This window comes from Rhinolophus hipposideros (genome assembly GCF_964194185.1).
Source record: "Rhinolophus hipposideros genome assembly, chromosome: 8".
Classification (NCBI taxonomy): Eukaryota; Metazoa; Chordata; class Mammalia; order Chiroptera; family Rhinolophidae; genus Rhinolophus; species Rhinolophus hipposideros.
The window spans coordinates 28,703,076-28,727,921 of NC_138054.1; the positions used below are offsets into that span (position 1 = coordinate 28,703,076).

Sequence of the window (24,846 nt, forward strand, 5' to 3'; positions counted from 1 at the left end):
ATCAAAAGTAAGGGAGCAAGGTCGCAGGCCTCAGAGAGTAACACGCATGCATATGTGGCATGATTTCATGGCAGTAGGGGATGATCAAAGGAAAAAATAGACAGACGACCCAATGCAATCTTGTTGGAACTTTGGAAACAGCTATGTCCGGAACAGCAATTCCAGTGGAGCCTAAAGGACAAGTCCGGGAAAGTGAGACCCATGTCCCTCCAGAACTTCATGCTGCCTCTTGAGGCAGACTTCTTTCAGCTTGTTTAGGGGTGGGGCCAACGTACCTGGTCAAAGGGGATGAGTGGGGACCGGAGGCCCCACCTGGAACTGTCCATACATTGGTCCCTTTCTAATGTGCAGAGGGTTTTGGCCCTAGTTGACACTGGTGCAGACTGCCGTCTTGTTTGTGGGAACCCAGAACTGTTCCCCGGACCAGCAATCTGCCTTAATGGCTATGGGGGAAAGACTGTGACGGTAAAAGCTGTTTCCTAACCACTGGGTATAGGAAGGCTTCCCCTCCGTGCCTGCAAGATGTATGTCTCCCCCATTCCAGAATATATTCTACGGTGGACGTACTACATTGCCTCAGTTTATAGACATCCTTTGGAGAGTTCCAGCTCCCGTATCCGGGTGGTGAAAGCAGTGACACATGGGCATGCTCACCACCCTCCTCAAGTGTTTTTGCAGCCACGTGGTTACAGTGCGACAGTACCACCTGCCAGGAGGACAGGAGGAGAAGGGTCGTACAATTTTGGAATTGGAGAAAGCACATATGGTGAGGCCGACGCACAGTCCCTTTAACTCCCCAGCATGGCCTGTCAAGAAGCAAGATGGGAAGATGGGAGCTGGCGAGTGACTGTGGACTACAGGGAGTTAAATAAGGTGATGACACCTTTGCACACTGCAGTGCCTGCAATTCACAATCTGATGGTACGTGTGACTGTCTGCCTGGGAACGTATCACTATGTAGTGGACTTGGAAAATGCTTTTTTCTCCATTGACACTGCATCTGAGTGTCAAGAGCAGTTTGCTTTCACTTGGGACAGGCAGCAATGGACTTTTCAAGTCCTTCTGCAAGGATACTTGCACAGCCGCACTATATCCCTTGGCACAGTGGGATCACCTGTCCTCTGTGATCTTGTTTCACTGCACTGATGATATTTTACTAACATCTGATTCTCTTTCAGATTTAGAGCAAGCAGCTCCCTCTCTTCTTCGCCACTTGAAGTCACATGTCTGCATGGTGACCGAGGAAAAGGTCCAAGGTCCTGACTTATCTGTCAAGTTTTTGGGTGTTTTGTGGTCGAGTAAGACAAAGGTCATACCTCAGGCAATTATTGACAAAATACAAGCCTTTCCCCAGCTGACCAAGGTCTCCCTACTGCAGACATATATTTGGGTCTGCTGGGGTATTTGAAGGTGTTTGTACTCCATTTAGCACAAATGGCAAGGCCCTTGTATAACATGATAAAAATGGGGGCCTCATGGAATTGGACAGAGGCTATAGAGCAAGCCTCAAAACGGGCAGTGCAACAGGCACAGGCTCTGCAACTACTAGACCCTGGTTGCCCGTTTGAACTTGATGTTCACATAACCCAAGACGGGTATGGTTGGGGTCTCTAGCAAAGGCAGGAGCGTCTCCAGTTGCCAGTGGAATTTTGATCCCAATTGTGGAAACAAGCAGAAGTCTGCTACTCTCTAATGGAGAAACAGCTGGCTGCTGTGTATGCAGCCCTAGTGGCCACAGAAGCCATCAGAGAAACAGCACGGGTGTTGGTTCAAACAACCTATCCCGCCCAGGGGTGGATCTGTACGTGGACCCAGGGACCCAAAACCGGGGTGGCACAGACCACCACCCTTGCCAAATGGGGTGCCTACTTGGAGGAATGTAGCACCCTTAGTTCAAGCCCTTTGAGCGCAGAGCTACAACAGGTCCTGGGGCCTGTGGAGCTTGTAGCCCAGGCTGAGCCAAGCGCTCTGCCTAGTGGGGAGGACTTGGAGCCCTCTCCCTACAGAGAAGGACAGCCCCCAGTACCTGAGGATGCCTGGTTTACCGATGGTTCTAGCTGAGGGGCTGCAGTTGTTTGGACAACTATTGGTGTGCAGCCCAAAACAGATAGCATTTGGTTTGGTACTGGGACGGGCCAGAGTAGCCAGTGGGTGTGGATGATAATTAGCCACAAGCCACGGCCTCTAGTTGTACTGACAGCTGTGTAGTGTTCTGTGGCCTAACATTGTGGCTCCCTACGTGGAAACATCAAAACTTGTTGGTAGGACACCTGTGGGGTCAAGCCATGTGGCAAGACCTCTGGGACCAAGGGCAGAGAAAGGAGGTGACCCTAATGCATGTCACAGGTCACTCCCCCTTAGTGTCCCCGGGTAATGGTGAAGCAGATGCCCTAGCACAGGTCCGATGGTTAGAACAGGCTCCTACCACTGAGGTGGCCCATTGGCTGCATAGGAAATGGCAGCACGCTGGAAGCTGAACCATGCGGCAGGTGAGCAGACGCTGGGGTCTGCCTTTGAAATGGCAGGAGATAGCTGATGCCTGCTATGACTGTGCCGTCTGTGCCCAGGACAGCCCCCAAAGGCGGAGGCTCCCCTGGGAGACACAGCAGATTACACGAGGGAGGGTGCCCCTCACTCGCTGGCTACTGGATTACATCAGACCTCTGCCTAAGGCCCGCATGCGATGTATGTGTTCACAGCAGTGGACACTGCTACGGGGTTGATGTTTGCTTGGCCCTGTCAGGCTGCGGATCAGTGGCATACAGAAGTGCTCTCGCATCACTGTGCGCCTTCTATGGGCACCCCCGAGTCATTGAAAGTGACAAGGGTACTCATTTTACAGGCCAGGAAGTGCAGCGCTGGGCTGCCAGGATGGACGTGCAATGGTTGTTTCATACCCCATACAATCCACAAGCAGCTGGCATGATTGAACCCTGCAATGACCTTTTGAAGCAAGGCCTCCGGGAGTCAAAACACCCTCCCACGATGCGCGACTGGGCCTCACGTCTATGGGATGTCTTGAGAATCCTGAGTGAGGGACCACTGAAAGGAGGGCCCGTACCAGTAGCAGCCCTGCTACATCGAATGGCTGCTCCCATTCAGTTACAGGTTACTACAAGTGTGACTCTGTTAAAGCCAGGCTATGGAAGAAATGGAAACATTTTTCTGCCAGCACCCACATGCCTGAAAGTAGAGGAATGGCAGCAATCGACTGGGCCCTGGCAGGTCAAAAGCCCCTACTGTTGGTGGTTGGGCCTGATAGCCCCATAGCGAGCTGGTTTGACCCATGATTTGCAAGAGACATCAGGGGTGGTGGCCGAGTGGCCACTGCAAGTGACTGTGGTATATGGATGTCCTGATGCCAGGACGATTTTGTGTGGAACCTATGTGCTCACGCTATGGCCTATTGTGGGATTCCCTTTTCTGTTACATGTTGCAACTATGCAAGGGACCCCAAAAAGTACCGTAAAGGTCTGGTACCACAAACTGGGAAAGGTGCCAGTGGCAGCGACCCTCCTTTTCCAGGACAAAAAGCTACGATGTATCCTCCCAGATGGAAGGAATTTGTCATTGTTGGTTCCTAAGACTACTATTTCTTTTGACGTGAAGGTGCCTATAGGCTAATATGGCACAGGGCCCCTCGCGGAAGATGCTTGTCACGTACATTGTGAGGCGAGACCCCGTAGGGGTGGAGTGTGGGGACAGAGTCCCAGAGAGCAATTTCCAGGCTCTCAACCTCCTGTGGAAAGGTACTGGCTCGAATAGTAGATGGCCATCTGCTGTGACTAGTTGGCCATCAGCTGTTACTGGTTAACCATTAGCCACTGATATAACTGCCATGGCTAAGCTAGCAAGGGCGCATTGCAGTTAGCAAGTGAGGTTGGTTGGCAGAGAAGTGGACAGTAGGTTGCTGAACTTGTGGCTCTGCTTCCTGTGTCTCCAACCCAGCCGCCAGGGAGAATACAGTGGTATGACTCCCCTACCTATGGCTCTGTGCATCTTTCTTTTTGGCCTCTGCATATCCTGTGTCCTTGTGTGGGGAGCAGGACTAGAGACCCTGTCTCATGCAGGGTGTCATGCGGGGTCTCTACTTCACAGGAAAGGGCATGTCATCTGTTGTTTTGCACATACTCAGCCAAAACTGGAGCCCAGTTCATTCCTTAGGGGTGGGGCTGGGTGGGGCCCCATGAAAACTGAAAGTTAACTTACCAGTCATTTGCTTTTGTTTTGCATATCCTCAGCCATAAATGCTTGGCTCTAATATCTGGCTCAATTTTCAGCGTCCACAGAGAACAGTCTGTTTCCAGAGGAGCCAGACAGAGGAGCTGAGGGACGACCAAGGACAGCTGAGACCTTGTGCCCAGGCTGCAGCTCCCACACCACGTAAGTCCAGCCCTAAACTTGGTCTTCCATGCACATATGCGTTAACTCACAACAGCAAACGCCCAAGTGCAGGCTCCACACCGTCTGCAGGAAGGCAGAAGGCCTGGGCCCAATGGAGGGTGGCCCCGCGGGGCAGTTTGCTCAAGCCGGCTCAGTGTCTCCCTTTGGATCAGAAGTGACTGCCAGGCAGCAGACAGCACCAGCGCTGAACAGGCTGCTCCTCTTTGAGCACCCACCCGGGGCTGCACAGAGAGCCCTGCATGGGAGAAAGAGGAAAGCATACAGCCTTATCTGCAGAAAGGGGCTGAAGTCCTTTCTGGGGACATATCCTGAGCCCTCGCAGGGTGGGCTCACTTCCTCCTTCATCTCCCTCATTCTAGCCTCAGGCATTTCTTGGCCATGCTTCCTCTTCCCCACCACTCACCTCCCCAAGCTTGAAAAAACAGAAAGAAAAGATGGCCTTTATTTCCAGACAATTTATATTCTAAAAGATTGACTCTGCATTATTCTTTTATTAACATTTAACATTCCAAGATGTTACAAAGCTGTTCTATAGAATAGTTCCATCTTACTCTCACTAATCAACTGTTAAAATAAATGTAAGGTCCAATCGTGTTTACCAAACACTGTTTTAATGTGTGGCCCATACAAGAACTGCATCAGAATAACCTAGCTGAGAATAACTAGCTGAATAACTAGCTGAGAAGTATCTTCAGATGACTCTCCTGAATAGTAAACTTTGGAAACAGTTGATCATCTAACTCCATCTAATAGGACTATTTCATTCTACTTGTTTATTTGGAATTAATACCTTCTGGGTTTGGGTATCTAAGTATACCTGCGGTAAAAAACAAAATAAACTCACCTATTCTTACCCAAAGCTTTTTAAACATTAAATCTAAGAAATAATCTCTGCACTCCTCCTGCTGATAACACAGGAGTCAAAGGTTCATGTTTTACTCCCCAACTCCGCTCCCAGGCACCTATAAAAAAAGAAGAGAAATGGTACCAAGGAAGTCTGTTCAACAAATTCATGTTATTTTCTCAGAAAAAGATTTTACATGCCTTATTGTTTCTTGAAAATTTGCACCTCACTGAATGTATTGATGACTTTCAGCACATTACCTAACTTGCTCGTTGTTGGAACAGTACATTAATGCTGGGAAAAAATTTTAATTATCAAGAGCCTATGTGTTACCGGCTTGTATAATAATGGATCAGGCAGGAGTTCTTGTTTTACTATAACACTTGTTTTACTAAGAAAATAGAGACTCACAGAGGTAAATTCCTTTTTCAAGATCTCACTGACAGTAAGTGAGCTGAACCCTGGGGTTTGAACCCTGGCAGGCCCACTCCAAAATCTGTGCTCTGCCATCCCCGGACTGTTCTGGGTTCCTCCAAGGAGACTCGTCCTCTGTCTGTGTCCTGCCTGTCTCAGCTGTCACTGCTGGCGCTGTCCTGCCTGCATATCCTCCTCATGGGATGTGTCCTCACACTTGTTTGGAATGGAGAGGGAAGTGTCACACTATTTCACTGCAAACCCAGTCCACTTCATTTAGAAATTACCCTTCCTAACTTCTTAGATATTCAAGTTTTAATCAACACTTACATAGCACTTGGTATGTACCAGCGTAATTTTAAGAGCATTATAAATGTTATGAGATATTTAATCCCTCTAATGACTACTAGATTGGTACTGTAGATGTTGTCATTTTACGGAAGACAAAACTGAGGTATAGAGAATTTAATCATCTTTCCACTAGTCACACAGTTGGGCTAGTATGGGAACACATGATTGTTGCTTAGCACTGTCTTTGAGAACATAAAGGGACAGTCAAAGCTCTTCAACGGTTCTCTGTGTCTCGATTTTATGAAACATCCAATCAGTGTGATGAAAATATTAAAGTAGAGCTCCGCCCTGCTGTGGGACTCAAGAGGATCTGGACAGATCCTAAAACACTGGCTTATGCCCCTCTTCCCTGTCAGCCTATAAATAAAGAATTTTCTTTTATTCCAGTGAAATAAATGGATTCCTGAAGCCATAACTTTATCTAGGTTATAAAGATCTGTCCTGTTGTGCTTTGAGAGCAAATGGCATTCTTTATCTCTTCTTCTTCCTCTCAAAGCGTCTCCTCCTCCAGTCCATTCCTGCTCCCACACTTCTTTAAACCTTCCTCTTCAAGGTCACAGATCACATTCATTTCTCTTTCTCAGAGAGGTCTTCCCTGACTACCCTCTACATAAATTATTTTCTTCTGAGTACTTACTATCATCACATTATATATATATATATATATATATATATATATATATATATATATATAGCTTTATATATAATTATATATAAATATATATATATTTATATATATATATATTTATATATATATTATATATATATATAATATATATATATAATTTATATATAATTATATATAAAGCTATATATGTAATATGTGTTTTATATATACATATATATATATTTAGCTTGTTTTGTTTATTATCTGTCTGTTCCCACTAGAATAGAGGTCCATAAGGCAGGAATTTCTATTCGTTTTGTTCACCACTTGATTCTGAGGACCTAGAACAGCGCCCAGCACAAGTGTGGGGAAGATGTTAGGAAAATTCTCCTTCATTGGCTGATATAGCCTCTAGGGCTGATATAGCTTCATTGTTTCATATTGTCTCTTTCTCCCACGTGAGGTAACGGTAGTTCCTTCATGAGGTGATGGTTATGTTTCTCCCTCATGAGGTTATGGTTAGGTTTGTCTGTTTGCTTTTTGTTCCTTCACATGAGATGCTGTTGTTTCTCTCTCATGTGAGGAGATGGTTAGCTTAGGGTTAAGAAAATGCTCCCTCATCTCATTCCTGGCAGGAGAGATATTGGATGATGCTTTCTGTTTGCTTCACCCGCATCAGCAGATGAGGTGAAGAAATATCTAAGCTGTATCAGAGAGACGTGATAGGCATGTTGCCAGGCTTTGGAAGACTTTGGGCCAATGGTCCCTGGCAAGAACAGTAGGTATTGTTTGTTTAAATGAACTGGCCATTCCGCTGGATAAGCAATATTTTTATCACAGGAACTGCTGAAACCTCCCAGAACTGACAATTGTCTGGGGGCGAGGCAGGAACAAAACTTGGCTCAAAAGTACTTCTGAAGAGATATATAAGACAGACCTCAATTGGCAGTGTATTTGTCATTCGTCATCATGCTGACATTGGCATTGGGAACTTGTATGCAGCTTATAATATCAAGAGATGCCCTGACTTCCAGCCATGGACCTGGTGAGGTCTGGCTATTTCCCAACCTCTCCAGTGTTGTTTCCCCGTGGTTTGATGAGCTTTTGGCATCTCCTGTAATAGTTGCTATCCTATAGAATTTATTACTGCTTTCGATGCTCCCTATTAACTTTCTTTGTATATGTAGCCAAGTGATTTTGATCAATAGTAAATACATATATACTAAAACCTTTAAAACTTGTGTATGTGTACTCCTTTGTTTTCCCCGCTCAACATTATAACATGGTAGGCATGCAGTAAATATTTGTGCAATTAATGAAAGACCAAATCATCTGGAACTCCAGATATCTTCTCTGGTCACTCCTCACCTTCTGCATGTCCCACTCTGCCTCTACTTCCCCCAATGATGTAGGTGTTCTCTAGACTCCATCTTCAGTTCTTCGTTTTCCATATCTTATTCATTTTATGCATCACATGGCAGGTTTGTTTTAGGTTCATTTAAGGATCAACACGATCATGTACATAAGGTATCTGTATGAGGCCTTGACACACTTGGCTAAATACTTATCGTTAGAAACACGTAAAACATAGGAAACCTATTTATAAGTTCTACACACAGAAAGCCGACATGCACGTGATTTGTGTGAACATTAGCTATGAATTTGAGACCTTGTGTATTATTGAGTTGTTCCTCTGGATTACAGATAACATGGCCTGTGGATCTATGATGAAAGCCCCCATCTGTCTGGTGGAAAACCAGAAAACTCAGCTGACAGTAAATAGAAAAGCACTGGAGATTCTTAACAAGATCTCTCAGCCTGTAGTGGTGGTGGCCATTGCAGGGCTGTGTCGAACAGGAAAATCCTACCTAATGAACCGGCTGGCAGGACAGAACTATGGTGAGTATTGTCCTGGGGTATGGACCATTTGCTTGGAAGCAGTGATAACACAGGCTGACCTCACCTCATTCAGGGTCATCTTAAGAATTAGCCTAACTCTTCCCACTGAAGAAAACTTTTAATTCATATTGCCCTGTTGATAACTTCAACACCATCTGTCCACAACATCTCATTCAGATGTCCAATGATAAAGAGTTACTTCTCTTCATCCAAAGACCCTTCCCATTAGTCATCTGCTCAGGAGCTCTCCAGAAATCATTCCTTTCCTTTCCCTACATGACTTTTGCCCTAAAGTACGGAGTCATTTCAAGTGACACCCAAATATTGTTCAATATGCCCTGTTTTCAAAATATATAGAAGGAAGAACAGACAGCAGCATCCCACATAACCTATATCTCCATAGGGCTACCATACAATTATTTTTTATTCAATTAATAGCAAAACTTTGAAAAATTGTGCCCATTCTCTCTCTCTCTATGTTAACTATATGTGAATATAACACACAGAAGACTGCATTAAACATCTAGTTCATCATTTAAGTTGATAATTTATTTGTTTTCACTACTTTTTCATGTGCTATAGTCAGAGAATACCACAATTTATTTATCCATTTGTTGTTGATGAACATTGGTATCGTTTCTAGCTTTTATCTTTTATGAATGATGTTGTCATAAATATTGTTTTATTTACATCTTGGATGACATGTATGACTACACAAACTTCCCTTGTGGGAGATACCCAGAAATGGAATTGATGCATCACAGGGTATATACGTCTTTAGACATTCTAGGTAATATCAAACTTTATGTGCAATTTATGTGCATATTGGCAGTAAGTAAGAATTCTCCACATCTTAATAAAAATTTAGTGCAAGACTTTTTAACTTTTGCTGATCTGGTTAACTGTGGAGTTGCATGTTATTTGGCTCAGTACAAATGAATTTGAGCACATTTTCACATATTTATGTGCTGTCTCATTTCTTATTTCAGGAAATTTTTGTTTTGTTTCTATTAGGTTGTCTCTCTTGGATCCTACTGATTTTTAGAACAATCTGCCTGTGTCCTGTTAGGCATTTCTGTCCATGAAGACCACATACCAGTTTTTTCAAATGTCTTCCTAGTGGCTCAGCAGGTCAACACCATTAAAGATTAAACCTCAGTCCACTGAACTCTAAAGATCCCTAGAAATACCTCTCATTATCTTTCTCACTCTGTCTCCATCTTGCTGTCTCTCCTTTCCCTCTCTCCTTTTCCCTTTTATCTCCCTTTCCCCTTTTTTCTTCCCAATCTCCGATTGACTTCTAACATTATGTCTTGCAGAGACATTTCTTGACCATCAATCAAGAGAGGGCAATTTTTTTTGCTTAGCCTAAATTCATTAATAGCCATTTTGTGAGGGATTAAAGATTTGAGAACCCTAAGAGAGAGAAATCAGTCAAGGAGTTTCAACACATCATTTTCAATCTATTTAGAGAACAACTGGTAATAATGAGGTATTTGCATTGCTGAGGAAGTCCCTAACATCAAAATGTTTTAAAACACTTGAATTATGATTCCACCACCCCACTCATATCACAGAAAGAACAAAAACAGATTTGCACTTTGTCAGGATCTAAGAGCATGACCATGTCACTAGTCTTCGTCCTTGTTAATGACCTGCTTTGTGTGTTTCTTACCTCTCATAACCTAGTGTAATGGCCTCCAATTATACCTATCTTATTTCACTGGGGAATTGGAAGCTCAGATTCCTCTGTATTAATCAGCATGCAATCAAATGCTATCACAATTAGAAGAATGCAGACCATCTCAGGCTTTATACCCTCTCTGTGGAGATTACACTGTATGTGGAAATTGAATGGCCTGAGCCATGCTGACCAACTTCCCTTACGTATTTCATTGTGTCCATTTCTATTCTCCGTTAACAAGTATTGGCATATGGCAGATAATCAAAATCGTGGACTGCGGGACAAGATATGTCACCCTCATGTTCTTAGGCATATACCTCATATCCGCTACCCCCTGTGTGTTTAATTTAAGCTTCTAGAAAGATGGGCAAGTAAGTCTCACAGGTCTTTTCTCTTCCATTAATCCCCACTTGAGGCAAAGAATGAAGAGCTCATTATTTCCTTGAAGAAGAAGAAGATAAAAGAAATGAGGAAAATACAGTGAAATAGGGGAGGGGGAAATCCAACAAAAAGCTGATGGGCCAGTCCAGGTCCTGGCAGGACACATGTGACCCATTCAACAGGTAACTAAGGAGTGTTTCATGGAAGGTCTATTTACAAGGGCATATGAAGGGCAAGGGAAACTAGTCAGAGATGGTCAAGCACCTAGAGAGTGGCAATAGCATGGCTAGGTACCCATTGTAACTCCTATAGCCTGAACAGGCTAGCAAAGAGTGAATACCATCATGTGGCAAAGACCAGAGATGTTGGAGGGAGCTACATGACAGGAGCTGTGACCCAAGGTGGAGGAACAGAGGTACCGGGACAGTGTGGCTCACCAGATGGCAAGCTACAGGAACACATGCCTGATTTTCATTGTCCTGCCATTGCCTCCCTCTGGTTGAACTCCTTCAGAACCTGGGGGACAAGGGAGCTCTTCAGTGTTGCATAAAAACACAGAGGTTAATAGAGTTTGTATTAACTCTGTAATGTGACATAACTTGGGTCATTGATGGTATGAGGAGAATAGGGGACGCAAAGTGTTTCTTTAGAAAGTCCATGATATGTGGAAAGGTTGGATTGACTGTCTTTGTCTAAATGGAAGCAACCTTCCTCCCAGCCAGGCACTCACATTCCAATAAGTTTAACCAACATAACCCACCTGCAGTCTGCACTATCTGCTCTTACGGTATATTGCTTTCTCCTCTTCCTTTGCAGGTTTCCCTCTGGGATCCACGGTGCAGTCTGAAACCAAAGGCATCTGGATGTTGTGTGTACCCCACCCCTCCAAACCAAATCACACCCTGGTCCTTCTGGACACTGAGGGCCTGGGCGATGTGGAAAAGGTAAGGTAGAGAATCTTCTTTGCTCTTGATGCTCCACTTACATTTTAATTTATAACCTCAGTTCAACATTTATGACAGTTTTCTGTAAACTACAAATCCAACTAGTTATTACTAATGAGGTTAAATTCTGTTCCTTTGAATTTACTTTCTTGGTAAACTCAATATTTTGTTTATTAGGAATAGATCTTATTTTTAACACTGGGGTGGAACATGCAAGTTCATAAATATTTATTGGGCAGCTAAATTCTAAGGCTTTTTGTTAAGTGCTGTAGATATCCCGGTGAATAAGGGAAAGACCCAGAGCATAGTTAGGGATATAAGAAATATGCAGTGTTATCATTATAGATACAAAAAGTGAGAACATAATCTAATCGTTCAGGTTAGGGAAAACATCCTAGGGAAGCTATAACCATGGGATCAGTAAACTTTACTAGTAAAAGGTGTGTGAAGTTTATAGGCTTGGAAGTAAGACCCATGAAAATAGGGTTTCAGTGAAATAATCTACTTAAATAATCTCCACAAAAACTTTAGTTTCTCCAAGAACATTCATTAAGGTTTAGTCCATTTCTGTGCTTTGAGGATGAATTCCTGACCGACTTCTATACAACATGAGCTAAGCGCACCAAATCATTGTAAATGGGGGTAATTTTAGTATTTTCTCCATTTTAATGTTAGCTGCAATCTTTTCTCCTTATTTATATTAGCCTGAGTCTAAAGTGAAAGTAGCAACAATGGGTCTTTGACTTTCAGTACTGTAAAAAGAGTAGGGACATGAATTTAGATAATCTGAATTTTAAAATTTTTGGTTTAATGTACTCAATAGTCACCTTGATGTAAACCCAAGATGGTCTACTGATTCCTAATAAATTTTAATTTGTATAAACCTTCTGCTTTTTATCTAACTGCATTGTTCAAGGAACTAAAACATACCAAAAGTAAACTAATAGCATCAGAAATATTTGATGCCCTTACAACTTAGAGTGTATTTGAACAGTATCAAACAAGGTTACAAAGTCACATGACTTGACCTGAATCTAATTTTCAGCCTTATCATCTACTCCCACCACACATATTACCACTACTTCAGTCAAATAAAATAACCTATATAGTACATATAGGGATACGTCTTATTTTGAACACTTGTCATACAAAGGTATTAAGGATAGATCTTATTTTTAACACTGGGGAAAAGATGCAACCTAATAAATATTTATTGGGCAGCTAAGTTCTAGGGCTTTTTGTTAAGTGCTGCAGATACCCCAGTGATATATGTACATATAGTGCGTATAATAATACCTTTGTATGACAGCACGCTCTGGCAATTCTGCTTGGACTGTTGGTCCTTCCACCTGCCTGGTCGCTTTATGTCCACAATTTCACATTCTGTCAGTCTATTAAAACGCAGCTATTTTCAACCGTATGGGATTGTATCTCATTCAGACATAATCACTGCTTGCTCTGAATTCACAGAGTACATTTCTGGTGTTTGAATCCCTCCCGTGTCTTTTACATTATAATATGTGGTTCCACTCCTGGCGGAGTTGATAATCTTGGATGCATTTGCACGTTGCCACGTATATGTGCCCCTCAGGAAATTCATCTCTGAAGAACAAGCATTATCATATGAAACTTTATATCCACACAAGCAAATGCAGTCTGGCATTTCGTAGCTGCACAATGAGTATTTGATAAATTTAACTGAATACCATTTCTGTCCCCAATAAGCCCATGATGAGGAAAATTTACAAAAGAATCATTGCCCCATATGATAACATACCTCAGTGTTCTAGTCACTGTATTAATTATTTGACACATATTTACAGTGTCATTCACTTCTGTTAATAGCTAAAGAAACTCAGGCCCTCAGTGGGGTCAACGTTGGAACTAAAAGTGAGGTTTGAATTTAATGTTGTCTTCACAATTTATGTTATTCGCCTTACCATTCAGTTATAGTACAGCTGACATAGTGAATGAACAACTGAATGAGTGAAAAGAGTAGATGCCTAAATAATGCTTAAAATAGATGCCTGCTATAAAGCATTTCTTTTTTAGGGTGATTCTAACAATGACTCGTGGATCTTCGCACTGGCCGTGCTTCTGAGCAGCATGTTTGTCTACAACAGCATGGGGACCATCAACCATCAGGCCCTCCAGCAGCTGCAGTATCCTTCCAGAAACTAAACCACCCTCGGTCATTGAGTTACGGAAATGTAACTGAGACTGTTTCTTCTTTTCCATGACTCAGTTCTCATGGTTGAAGAGAATGGGACACAGGGCTAACAGGAACATTTATAAATCTTGTTTCTGGGTAAGATCTGGAAATGTTGATGTTTATTCTCATTCCTTAGCTAAGATCCCAGCTACGTGACTGAACTAACCAACCTAATCAGGACAAAATCCTCTCCCAGCTCTGGAGGTGTAAATGACTCAGCTGAGTTTGTCAGTTTCTTTCCAGACTTTATTTGGGCTGTACGGGATTTCATGCTGGATCTGGAGTTAGACGGACAGCCCATCACTGAAAATGAGTACCTGGAGAATGCCTTGAAGCTGATTCCAGGTATCAGAGCACGGCCTGGGTGGTGGAAGTTTCAGTAGGTGAGATTGACCAACTGAGCCCTGTCACTCAGCACTTGACATTAATCTTCGTTTGAGATTGGATTGAAGCCCATGCTAGTGGTGATTGGTGTGTAACCGGTGGATATGGTTTTAGTCATTATTACTGGAATAACTCCAGTGACTACAGTTGAACCTCACTGAAGAGATTTAGAATCTAATATAGGGCCAAATGATTTTGGAAAAATTGACACCATAAAAAAAGTTTGAAGATTACAGCTAATGCTAAAACTTCCTCAGGCACAAATACTTCTGTTACTTATCAATCTCAGAATTCCTCAACTTCTATTTAGAGAATCACAAAGATATCAAAAGATCAAATTTTTTTGAAATATATTTCATGCAGTCTATTTGATTAACCTGCACAGAGCTACAGCCTTCACATAAAGGATATTTATACACTAGATGAGTCCAAAAAAAATACATTGGCATATCTCTCCAGTGACACTATGAAATCCTTCATTTTCTGTTTCTCATTGACAACACTCTCTTCAAACTGTAATCTTATATAATATGTTGTCGTGTTAATGTAATAAATTCCTTTCTAGATTAGCATGTAGCAGAGAGCATAAAAGTGGCACCCAGAAGCAATATTCATTTTGTTTATTTGGTCATTTAATCATTTTTTCAAAAATATTTATTGAACAGCTGATACATGACAGAATGCCATTGTGTGACATTGTAAAGTCCAATATAACCTGCTACAGAAAACTGGTGAGGTCTGCAATTTACAATTATGTGACCTTACTATTTGGTGGTGTCTGCTAAAGGAATCTCTGAATATATTTATAAGTATTCTATTTTTACATTGGGTTCTGGTGTTATAATGCTTTTTTTTACTGTCCTGAATATCATTGGTCATACACATGGGGATTTCTCTGAAATATTATAGTTATTTTTATTCCTACCCTTACTTTAGAGCCCATATTTCATTTCTGACAGAGGGACTGTATTGTTGAAAAGGTATTCCTGAAAATTGTTTTGATTTATCTATCTTTCAATAAATATCTAATAAATAGTCGATCCAGTGCATACCATACAAAGACTAGAGAACAATCAGACGTTTCATCACTTGGAATGCGTGCCTTCCTTCTTCCCCAGAAGTACTTTCTTCATTCTTGGCTCTATCCAAAGGGAAAAAAAAGGGGGTTGGGAGGATTTTCCAAGTCTTGAGTAGATTAGATTTGCATAATTAAATAAAAGATTTACAGACACCAGAGTTACAGTTACACAAACATCTCTGGAAGTGAAGGTCTTCAACCAACTTGCTTGAAGATAGTCAAATCGGTGATTGCTCTTTTTCACTTCCGTAGATGAGGGATCCCAAATCCAAAACAACAACAGGACCAGAGAATGTATCAGGAAATTCTTCCCCAAAAGGAAGTGCTTTGTCTTTGACTGGCCTTCAAATGACAAAAAACTATTACGCCTTCTTCATGAAGCATCAGAAAACCAACTGGAAACGACTTTCCAGGAGCAATCCAAAAATTTCTGTTCATATGTCTTCAAAAATGCCGAAGCTAAGACCCTAAGACAAGGGATCATTGTCAATGGATCTCGTAAGTCTCCTTTGCTACAGCATGTCTCTCTGTGGTTCAGTGTGTGTGATGAAGCTGTGACTGCTCTCTGGGTTTGTCAGTAATTTTGTTCTCTTCTTTATGTGATGTGGAAAAACAGATGTTCATACCACACACAGACACGCATGTTTTTTCATGAAAGTTTAACTATATGAGGGATTATTGAAACTTACTCTATGTCATAAAACTAATATACGTACAACATAAGCATGAGCTGCTGTTAAGGATACAAATCTTCATATGGATGAGACGTTCAGTGGAATAAGTGTTTCTTGGTGAGGATACACAAGATATTTTGTGAATTTACACCAGATAGAAAATAAATAGCGTCTGAGAGCTCATTTAGAGTTTGAGAAACAAATTTGTATATAATCCTATGTACAAAGCTGGATTCATGGATATGCAACCTGGGTGGACACAAAGTGCCGTGTGCTGAGATGGGCCCAGGCTTGGTTTAATATTTATGTCACGATCCCAAGATTCTTGATCTTTTTTCTTACAAGAGCCCCTGTATTTTCATTTGGAACAGTGAACAAATGTATTTTCATTTGGAACAAATTAAGTACTTTAATTATGTGTAAAACAAACTTTTATATTTTATTTCAATGGGAAAATTATTCTAGGAAATTTTTCACATATTGGTTGAGGTTATTAATTTAATGTTGTAATGGATGAATTCATGAACAATAAAAGAGACAGTGAATAGGAGACATGGTATTATAAGGAGGTGGATTCATAGAAGAGCAAGGAGAAGGAGACCATTGAGGCCCAAAAAAAAGATTAGGAGGAAAAGTAGAAAGAGAAAAGGTAAAACTTCACTTCAGTAAAATTGTTGTGATTTTTAGAATGCTAACCTCTAAATCTCTAAAACAATGAATGAGAACTTCCTGTCCATTCCCTAAATATCATGTGTCATCCAGAGCTGGGGACTCTGGTGGTGACCTATGTGGATGCCATCAATAGTGGAGCAGTACCTTGTTTGGAAAATGCGGTGATGACTCTGGCCCACCTTGAGAACTCAGCGGCTGTGCAGAAGGCAGCCGACCACTACAGTGAGCAGATGGCCCAGCGAGTGAGCTTCCCCACAGACACGCTCCAGGAGCTGCTGGACCTGCACGCAGCCTGTGAGAGGGAAGCCATTGAAAGCTTCATGGAGAACTCCTTCAAGGATGAAAACCAGGAGTTCCTGAAGAAGCTTGTGGTAATATGTTGTAGCATATAGCCTTCCTGTCCTTTTATATCTTGTCCTTTTAGAGTGATGCCAAGGCTACCTCCTTTTAATCCCATAGTTCATGTGTTTCTCATTGTAGGAATTTAGATTCTTGTGGGTGACAAGGCTCTATAGGCTATAGTTGTTCCTTTTTCTAAAAGCTTGGTTCTTTATTTTCAATTAGTGCAAAACAAATGACCAAGTGATTAGTTACTTAAAACAACACACATTTATTAGCTCAGATTTCTTCAGGGCAGATTCCAGCATAAAATAGGCATACCTTGCTCAGTGTACCACAACTGAAAACAAGGTTCAAAGGGGCTTATGTTATCAAATGTAGGTTCTGGGAAACTCCTCTCTGTCTTTATCTAGCGATGGTACATCATATCCTTGTATTGTTTCTAATCTCTCTAACTACTTTCTCTGCCAACAACTGGAGAAAACTGCTTTGAAAGGGCTCAGGTAGTTAGGTAATGCCCACCCAAGTAATTTCCATCTTAAAGTCAACCTGTGCTGCAGAACATAATCTAATCATAGGATTAATATTCATCAGATTCACAAGCTCTATGCTTAATGAGAGAATGGACACCAGAGAAGAGAACTCTTGGAAGACATCACAATTCTACTTAGCATAGGTTCCTTCACTGAAAGTTTGTCTTTCAGTCTGTCTTTGAATATCCTACAGGATACAGAAGTCTCTCAGTTCATGTAGAAGAAATCCACCGGCATCAAAATGGAGAAGCACAACAAATAAAATGTATTCCTATGTTTTTGCACAATCGAACCCTCATTGAAAGAATTCATGACAGGTTTAAAACTATCCAGAGACCAGCTTAACTCATGTTAAGCAATTAACATGAGTGGGCAATTGATTTGCTATATATTCATGTTTAGCTTCATAACACCCCAGGTTTTCAGAGGAAAGTCTACTTCCAGTCATATTGAACTTTCCATTGCTCATTGTTGATGGATGGAACACTGTTAATCTTATTACTGATAAAGGAACCATGCGTAATACTGGATGCATATTTGAAAGTTGCTAAGAGTAAATCTTGCAACTTTTCATCAAAAGAAAAAAATAATTGTAACCACATAAGAGATGTCGACTCAACTTATTGTGGTGATCACTTCACAATGTATACAAATATTGATTCATTATGTTGGACGCCTGAAACTATAATGTTATGTGCCAATTGTATTTCAATTGAAAAAAAAAAAGAAGGCACCATGGAGTTCGTGTCTCCCAGCCCCATCATCTCACAGATGTTGATCCTGAGAGAAAGCAAATAAGGGACTGCCCTCATGACGCATGAATGTTCCAATTTCCCATTCATCCCGATGCCATCAGACCGCTTCCTTTTTTTTTTTTCAGTTACAGTTGACATACAATATTAGATTAGTCTCAGGTGTACAACAGAGTAATGAGACATTTATATAACTTTAAAAGAGATCACCCTGATAAGTCTAGTACCGATCTGACACCACACAAAATTATTATAATATTATTGACTATATTCCCTATGCTGTCCTTTTTATATCCACGCCTGTTTTTACAACTGGCAGTTTGTACTACTTTATCCCTTCACCTTTTTGACCCATCTCACCAAACCCCTCCTGTCTGGGAAACATCAATTTGTTCTATATATCTGTGAGTTTGTTTCCCTTTCTTTTTACATGTATTTTGTTTTTTTAAATTCCAAATATAAGTGAAATCATATGGTATTTGTCTCTCTCTGACTTATTTAGCATAATACCCTCTAAGTCCACCCATGTTGTCAAAAATGGCAAGATTTCATTTTGTACTTATTTACCATTTCTTTACCAATCGTCTATCGATGGACACTTAAATTGCATCCGTATCTGGCTATTGTATATAATGCTGTAAAAATGTAGGACTGAATATGTCTTTTCAAATTAGTGTTTTGGATTTCTTTAAGTAAGTACCCAACAGTGGAATTGCTAGGTACTTCTATTTTTTGTTAGATCTATTTTCAGTAGTTCTATTTTCAGTTTTTTGTGGAACCTCCATAGTGTTTTCCATAGTGGCTGCACCAATTTAAAATCCCAACAACAGTGGGTGAGAGTTCCCTTTTCTCCATATCCTCGACAACACTTGTTGTCTGTTGGTTTATTGATGATAGCTGTTCTGACAGATTTGAGGTGCTATCTTATCGTGGTTTTTATTTTCATTTCTCTGATGATTAGTGAGGTGGAGCATCTTTTTATATGTCTATTGGCTATCTGTCTTCTTGGGAGAAATGTCTATTCAGGTCCTCCTCCCATTTTTAAATTGGATTCTCTCTCTCTCTCTCTCTCTCTCTCTCTCTCTCTCTCTCTCTCTCGTATGTGTGTGTTTGTGTATGAGTGTTAAGTTGTAGAGCCTTATATATTTTGGATATTAATACCGTATAAGATCTATCATTGGCGAATATCTTCTCCTATTTAGTTGGTTTCCTTTCATTTGTTGATGGTTTCCTTCACTGTGCAAAAACATTTTAGTGTGATGTAGCCCCATTTCCTTATTTTTTCTTTCGTTTCCCGTGTTCTAGGAGACATATCCAAAAAGTATTACTAACAGCAATGTCAAAAATTTTATTGCCTATATTTTTTCTAGGAGTTTTATGGTTTTGGGTCTTCCATTTGTTTTTAATCCATTTTCAGTTTATTCTTGCATGTGGTATAAGAGAATGACTAGCTTCATTGTTTGCATATATCTGTCCAGTTTTCCCAACATCATTTATTGAAGAGACTGTCTTTATCCCATTGAATATTCTTGCCTCCTCTGTTCTAGATTAATTGATCTTATAGGTGTGGGTTTATTTCCGGGCTCTCTGTTCTGTGTCAGGTGTCACTTCCTTTTTTCATTTCTGATTGTATTTTATTGGGTGCTCTCTCTTCGTTTTCTTGTTGTGTCCGGTTAAAAGTTTATCAAGTCTGTATCTGTTCAAAGAACCAGCTCTTGGTTTCATTGATATCTTCTACAGTGTTGTTTTTGTATTTCTATTTTATTTTTCTATTCTATTTTGTATTTCTATTTTATGTATTTATTTTATTTATTTATCTATTTTATTTTTCTATTCTATTTTGTATTTCTATTTTATGTATTTCCATCCTGACCTTTATTATTTCCTTCCTTTTACTCACGTTGTGCTTTTTTAGATATTTATGATTCTTTTCAGTGTACAGTTAGATAGCTTATTTTAGATTTTTCTGTTTCTTGAGGTGGACAGTATTGACACAAACTTCCCTCTTAGAACTCTTTTGCTGTACCCATAAACTTTGGGTCACTGTATTTTCATTTTCACTTATCTCGAAGTATCTTTCTTCCTTGATCTCATTGCTAGCTCATTCATTGTTTAGTAGTATGTAATTTAGTCTCAACATGTTTGTGTGTTTTTTCAGTTTTCTTCTTATAATTCATTTCTGGATTCACACCATCATGATCAGACAAGATGCTTGGTATGAATTCAATCTTCTTAAATTTATTGAGACTTGTTTGGTGGCCTACAATGTGGTCTACAATGTTTGGTGGCCTACAATCGTGGAAAATGTTCCATGTGCACTTGAAGAGTATACATTCTACTGCTCTTAGGAGAAATGTTCTAAAAATATCAATTAAGTTCACCTGCTCTAAAGTATTAATTAAAGCCACTGTTTGTTTCTTCATTTTCAGTCTGGATGTTTTATGCATTGATATAATGGGATGTTAAATTCCCTTACTATGACAATATTACTGTCGATCTCACCCATTATGTTCATTAGTGTTTAGTTGTTCCTATATTGGTTGTGTAACTGTTTACGAAAGTTAATTCTCTTGTTGGATTTATTCCTTTTTGTTTATGAAATCCTTTTTTATCTCTCGTTATAGGCCTTGTTTTAAAGACCATTTTGTCTGAAATAATTATTTCTACCCTAGCCTTTTTTTATCTCCATTTGCATGAAATATCTCTTTCCATCTCTTTACTTTCAGTCTGTGTGTCTTTCAATCTGAAGTGAGTCTCTTATAAGCAACATTTGTAAGGGTCTTAGCCATTCAAGGACCTTATGCCTTTTCATTGGATCATTTAGCCTATCTACATTTAAAGTAATTATTGATACGCATTTAGATATTGCCATTTTATTAATTATTTTCTGATTGCTTTTGTAGTTCTTCTTTGTTCCATTTTTATTCTCTTGCTCTCTTCCCTTGTATGTTGATAACTTTCTCCACTGTTGTGTTTGAATTCTTCTCTTTGTTTTTTGTACATCTCATAAATTTTTGGTTTGACAGTCTTAGGGGAGCATTCTTGTAGGTAACTAACTGCTTTCCTTTGGCTATTTTAAGATTGTGCCTTTGCCTCTTACTTTGGGCTTTTATTTATTTATTTATTTATTTATTTATTAATTATTATTATTATTATTATTATTATTATTTCCAGATGGCAGAATTTAATGGTTTTATTATAATACAATATTATAATACAATTTGCACACAAGCTGTCTATTTGTATTCTTCACTGTGTAGCCTGGCATTGGGATTGGTGACTCTGATGGCCCGCTGTGCTTCTCTATCCACAAAGGCTTCGCAGTTCTTTGAGGAGACACTGTGAGCAATCTCAGCACAGTAAGATTTGTTACACTTCTGAAAGCCACTGACTAGTGCTTTTTTTTCTTGTTACTTCCATAACCAATGTTGGGCATCAAGATCTGATCCTAGAATCTTCTATGCACCCTATTGTCAGTGCGTCTGGGTTTCCGCCAGTTACGCTTAATTTTGAGATATCAGTCTGATTGGTGTGGGATGAACTTCTTGGTCCTCTTTTTGACGATCTTGGGCTTCATGAGCAGTCTGAGGACAGCCATGATACCGAGTAGGAGGAGACTGCCACCTCCATAGGCCACGCAGAGGAAGAGCTTACCTTTGGCTTTTAATTACTGTGTGTCTTGTGCCTCTTTGGATTCATCTTATTTGAGACTCTCGGCACTTCCTGGGTTTGTATGTCTATTTCCTTTGCCAGGTTAGGGAGTTTTCAGTCATTATTTCTTCAAATAAATTCTCAATCCCTTGTTTTCTGTCTCCTCCTTCAGGTAACCCTATGATGTGAATGTGGTTATACTTGATGTTTTCCCAGAGATCTCTTAAACGATCCTCTTTTTTAATGTTCTTTTTTCTTTTAGCTGTTCCAGTTGGGTGTTTTCTGCTACCTTGTCTTCCAGATCACTGATATGATCCTCTGCTTCATCTAATCTGCTATTAATTCCCTCTAATGAATCCTTCATTTTAGTTATTGTATTCTTCATTTTTCTCTGGTACTATTTTATATTTTCTATCTCCTGTTTTATGTTTCCTCTTTTTGTGTAGGTTCTCACTGAGTTCATCTATTGTTCCCTTAATTTCATTAAGCATTTTTATAACCCGTGTTTTGAACTCTGCATCTGGTAGATTGCTTTTCTCCATTTCGTTGAGTTCTTTTTCTGGAGTTTTGTTTGCTTGTTTCTATATATGAAATAGGTTTGCTACATCTCTCAGTCTTGGCAGAGTACCTTTATGTAGTAGGTGTCCTGTAGGACCCAGTGGTGCAGTCTACCTGGTCACCTGAGTTGAGTGCTTCAGGGATATCCCTCTGAGGGTTCTGTGTACCCTCCTGTTGTAGTTGAGCCTTGATTGCTATTGGCACATCGGTGCGTGGGATTGACCCTCAGGCTGAATGGCTCTGAAGGCTGGCTGTGACCACGGGAGACTAGCTGTTGTGCAGGAGTTGATTTCACAGGCTCGGAGTCTCCTCAGTGGGACTCTCATGCCTGCTAAGTCAAAACTTCATGTGTATCTTTTTGTGCCCTAGTGTGGCCTGAAGCCTGCCACCAGGTTTGTTGGTTCTGGAGCCTCTTAAGAGGGGCTCTGATGCAGGCCAAGGTCATTTCCATTTGTTCCCAGCTTGGGACCACCTACTGGGAGCTACAAAATGATCTGCAGTTTATTGCTTCTTGTGATGCACTTAGAAGTTTTGGGGAGAGTCTATGCTGTGAAACAAGGCCAGCTACCACTAGAACCTTATGAACCTTGGGACCCTTTGGTGGACACTACAATGTGAGCTGAGGCCAGCTCCCACTTGTGTTGGGCTTGTGGCTACTTTGTTGAAGCTACATTCCAAGCCATCACTTGCCACAGCTTATGCCAGGCTTGGGACCACCTAATGGGAGTTACAATGCAAGTTGAGACTGGTAGCAGCTTGTGCCAAACTTGGTGCTGTTTAGAAAGAGGTACAGGGCACCCATACTAGCTGCTGCTTGTGTGGGGTTTGTGGACCTTTCAGAGAGTTTAGGAAAGTGCATAGTGTGAGCCAAGACAGGCCACTTGTGTGGAAAAGCTGCTGGAAACAATCGGTCCAGGTACAAACTGGTGGGGCAATGCATCAGAGAATCATCATGGTAGTATGAATTATGCTGACCAGGTTATTGGAGATCTCAGAGTTGGTGCCCACCTTTGCCTGCTGGCAGAGTCAGGGGAGGGCTCATCAAAAGAGCCAATGGCACCTATCCCTGTTTCCCATCTCCAGAGAGCCACCCTGACCTCTGCCCTTCCAGCCCTAACCCTGAAATGAGTCAATTCAGCTCCTCCCTGTATATATATTCCTGCAGATTTTCAATCTGCTGTCCCGGAAAGGTTAGAGCAAGTAAGTTTCTGAGCAAGCGAGTCCTTATGCGGACCCCTCAAGAGGAATACCTGGTACTCTAGCAGCCCTCCTCTCATTCATCTGCAATACCTACTGGTTTTCACAAAGAGATGTTGTGGGAACTTCTCTGCCAGGCACCTTGCTCTGGGGAGCCGAGGATGGGGTTTGCACCCCTCTATCATCAGGATGGAACCTCAGCAGCCAAGATATTCATCCTAATTGTTAATCACCACTCTATAGGTGTGGGACCTGTCCGTTCTGCATCTCTGCCTCTCCTACCAGTCCCATCGTGGCGTCTTCTTTATGTCTTTAGTTATAAGATTTTTGTCCAGCTTTTCTTCAGATGGTTTTCAGTGATGGTGGCTCTGTAAATTAGTTGTAAGTGTAATGTAGGAGGAGGCAAGCATAGCATTTACATATTTCACCATCTTGACTGCAAGGCAGACTGCTTCTCCTCAGAGGATTACTGTTGGACCTTCCCTTCTAACAGAATCTTTTCTTTGGGTTTCTCCACATTTCCCTGACAGAAAACCATACAGGAAAAGAAAGAAGATTTCTTCCTGCAGAATGAAGAAGCATCTAGGAAATATTGTGAGGCTCAGCTTACGCAGCTTCTTGAGCCCTTGTGGAATGATATTTCTAGAGGGACTTTCTTTGTGCCTGGAGGATACAAACTCTACTTAAAAGAAAGGCACAAGGTTGAACAATCCTATAAGCTGGTGCCCAGGAAAGGAGTTAAGGTGAGAAATACAAAGGGGAAGGAAGAACATCAGATTAGGGTCAGAGGGTCTTTGTTGATTCTTTTGAAAATCTGAGACCACAACACTATTTGTGGAGAAAAAGCAGAGCATGACAATACCTCTACATTTTTAACTTTTATATCCACAATTAGATACTCTTAAATAAACTAGAAATATTTCTTCCCAAATGTAGGATTCATTATCAGAAATCTAGATGAAGTCGGTAGTCCTTTCACTAAGCAATGTAACACGTTTCGTGCTACATATAGGGAATATATAATTAAAGAAACTACATTCTCAAAAAGCTTATGATCTTACCCAAAAAAGACATATAAATAGATCATTAGATATGGTAGAGTAATGATTATCATACAAATACATTTTATTGACAAAGGTGATAATGATGGTGGTGGCTAACATACATAGAGCACTCACTTCCTAATCTAGAAAACATCTTAGGTTCTGTACTTGGATTATTATTTTAATTCTTAGAATAATATGGATTAACTACTACTGTCATCCACA

The 24,846-nt window shown here is 40.8% G+C and overlaps 2 protein-coding genes across 6 annotated transcripts in view; one reads left to right on the plus strand and one right to left on the minus strand.

Annotated features, from left to right (window-relative positions):
- LOC308500549 (uncharacterized protein) overlaps positions 1-24,846 on the minus strand; it is a 158,734-nt gene that overhangs the window by 80,213 nt on the left and 53,675 nt on the right. The gene's annotated exons all lie outside the window — the stretch shown is intronic.
- LOC308500543 (guanylate-binding protein 7-like) overlaps positions 1-24,846 on the plus strand; it is a 34,761-nt gene that overhangs the window by 5,112 nt on the left and 4,803 nt on the right. The window contains exons 3-13 of one of the 5 annotated variants that reach the window (XM_081055596.1): positions 668-921; positions 1,179-1,256; positions 2,843-3,108; positions 4,281-4,383; positions 8,325-8,519; positions 11,401-11,528; positions 13,581-13,690; positions 13,889-14,085; positions 15,455-15,700; positions 16,639-16,919; positions 24,109-24,321. In XM_081055596.1, the coding sequence (XP_080911722.1) occupies positions 1,232-1,256; positions 2,843-3,108; positions 4,281-4,383; positions 8,325-8,519; positions 11,401-11,528; positions 13,581-13,690; positions 13,889-14,085; positions 15,455-15,700; positions 16,639-16,919; positions 24,109-24,321 (1,764 nt within the window). In that variant the 5' untranslated portion in view covers positions 668-921; positions 1,179-1,231. Of the gene's footprint in view, positions 1-667; positions 922-1,178; positions 1,257-2,842; positions 3,109-3,858; positions 3,969-4,280; positions 4,384-8,324; positions 8,520-11,400; positions 11,529-13,580; positions 13,691-13,888; positions 14,086-15,454; positions 15,701-16,638; positions 16,920-24,108; positions 24,322-24,846 lie in introns of those variants that run through there. The other 4 variants (XM_081055595.1, XM_081055598.1, XM_081055597.1 and 1 more) reach the window with 4 other exon arrangements.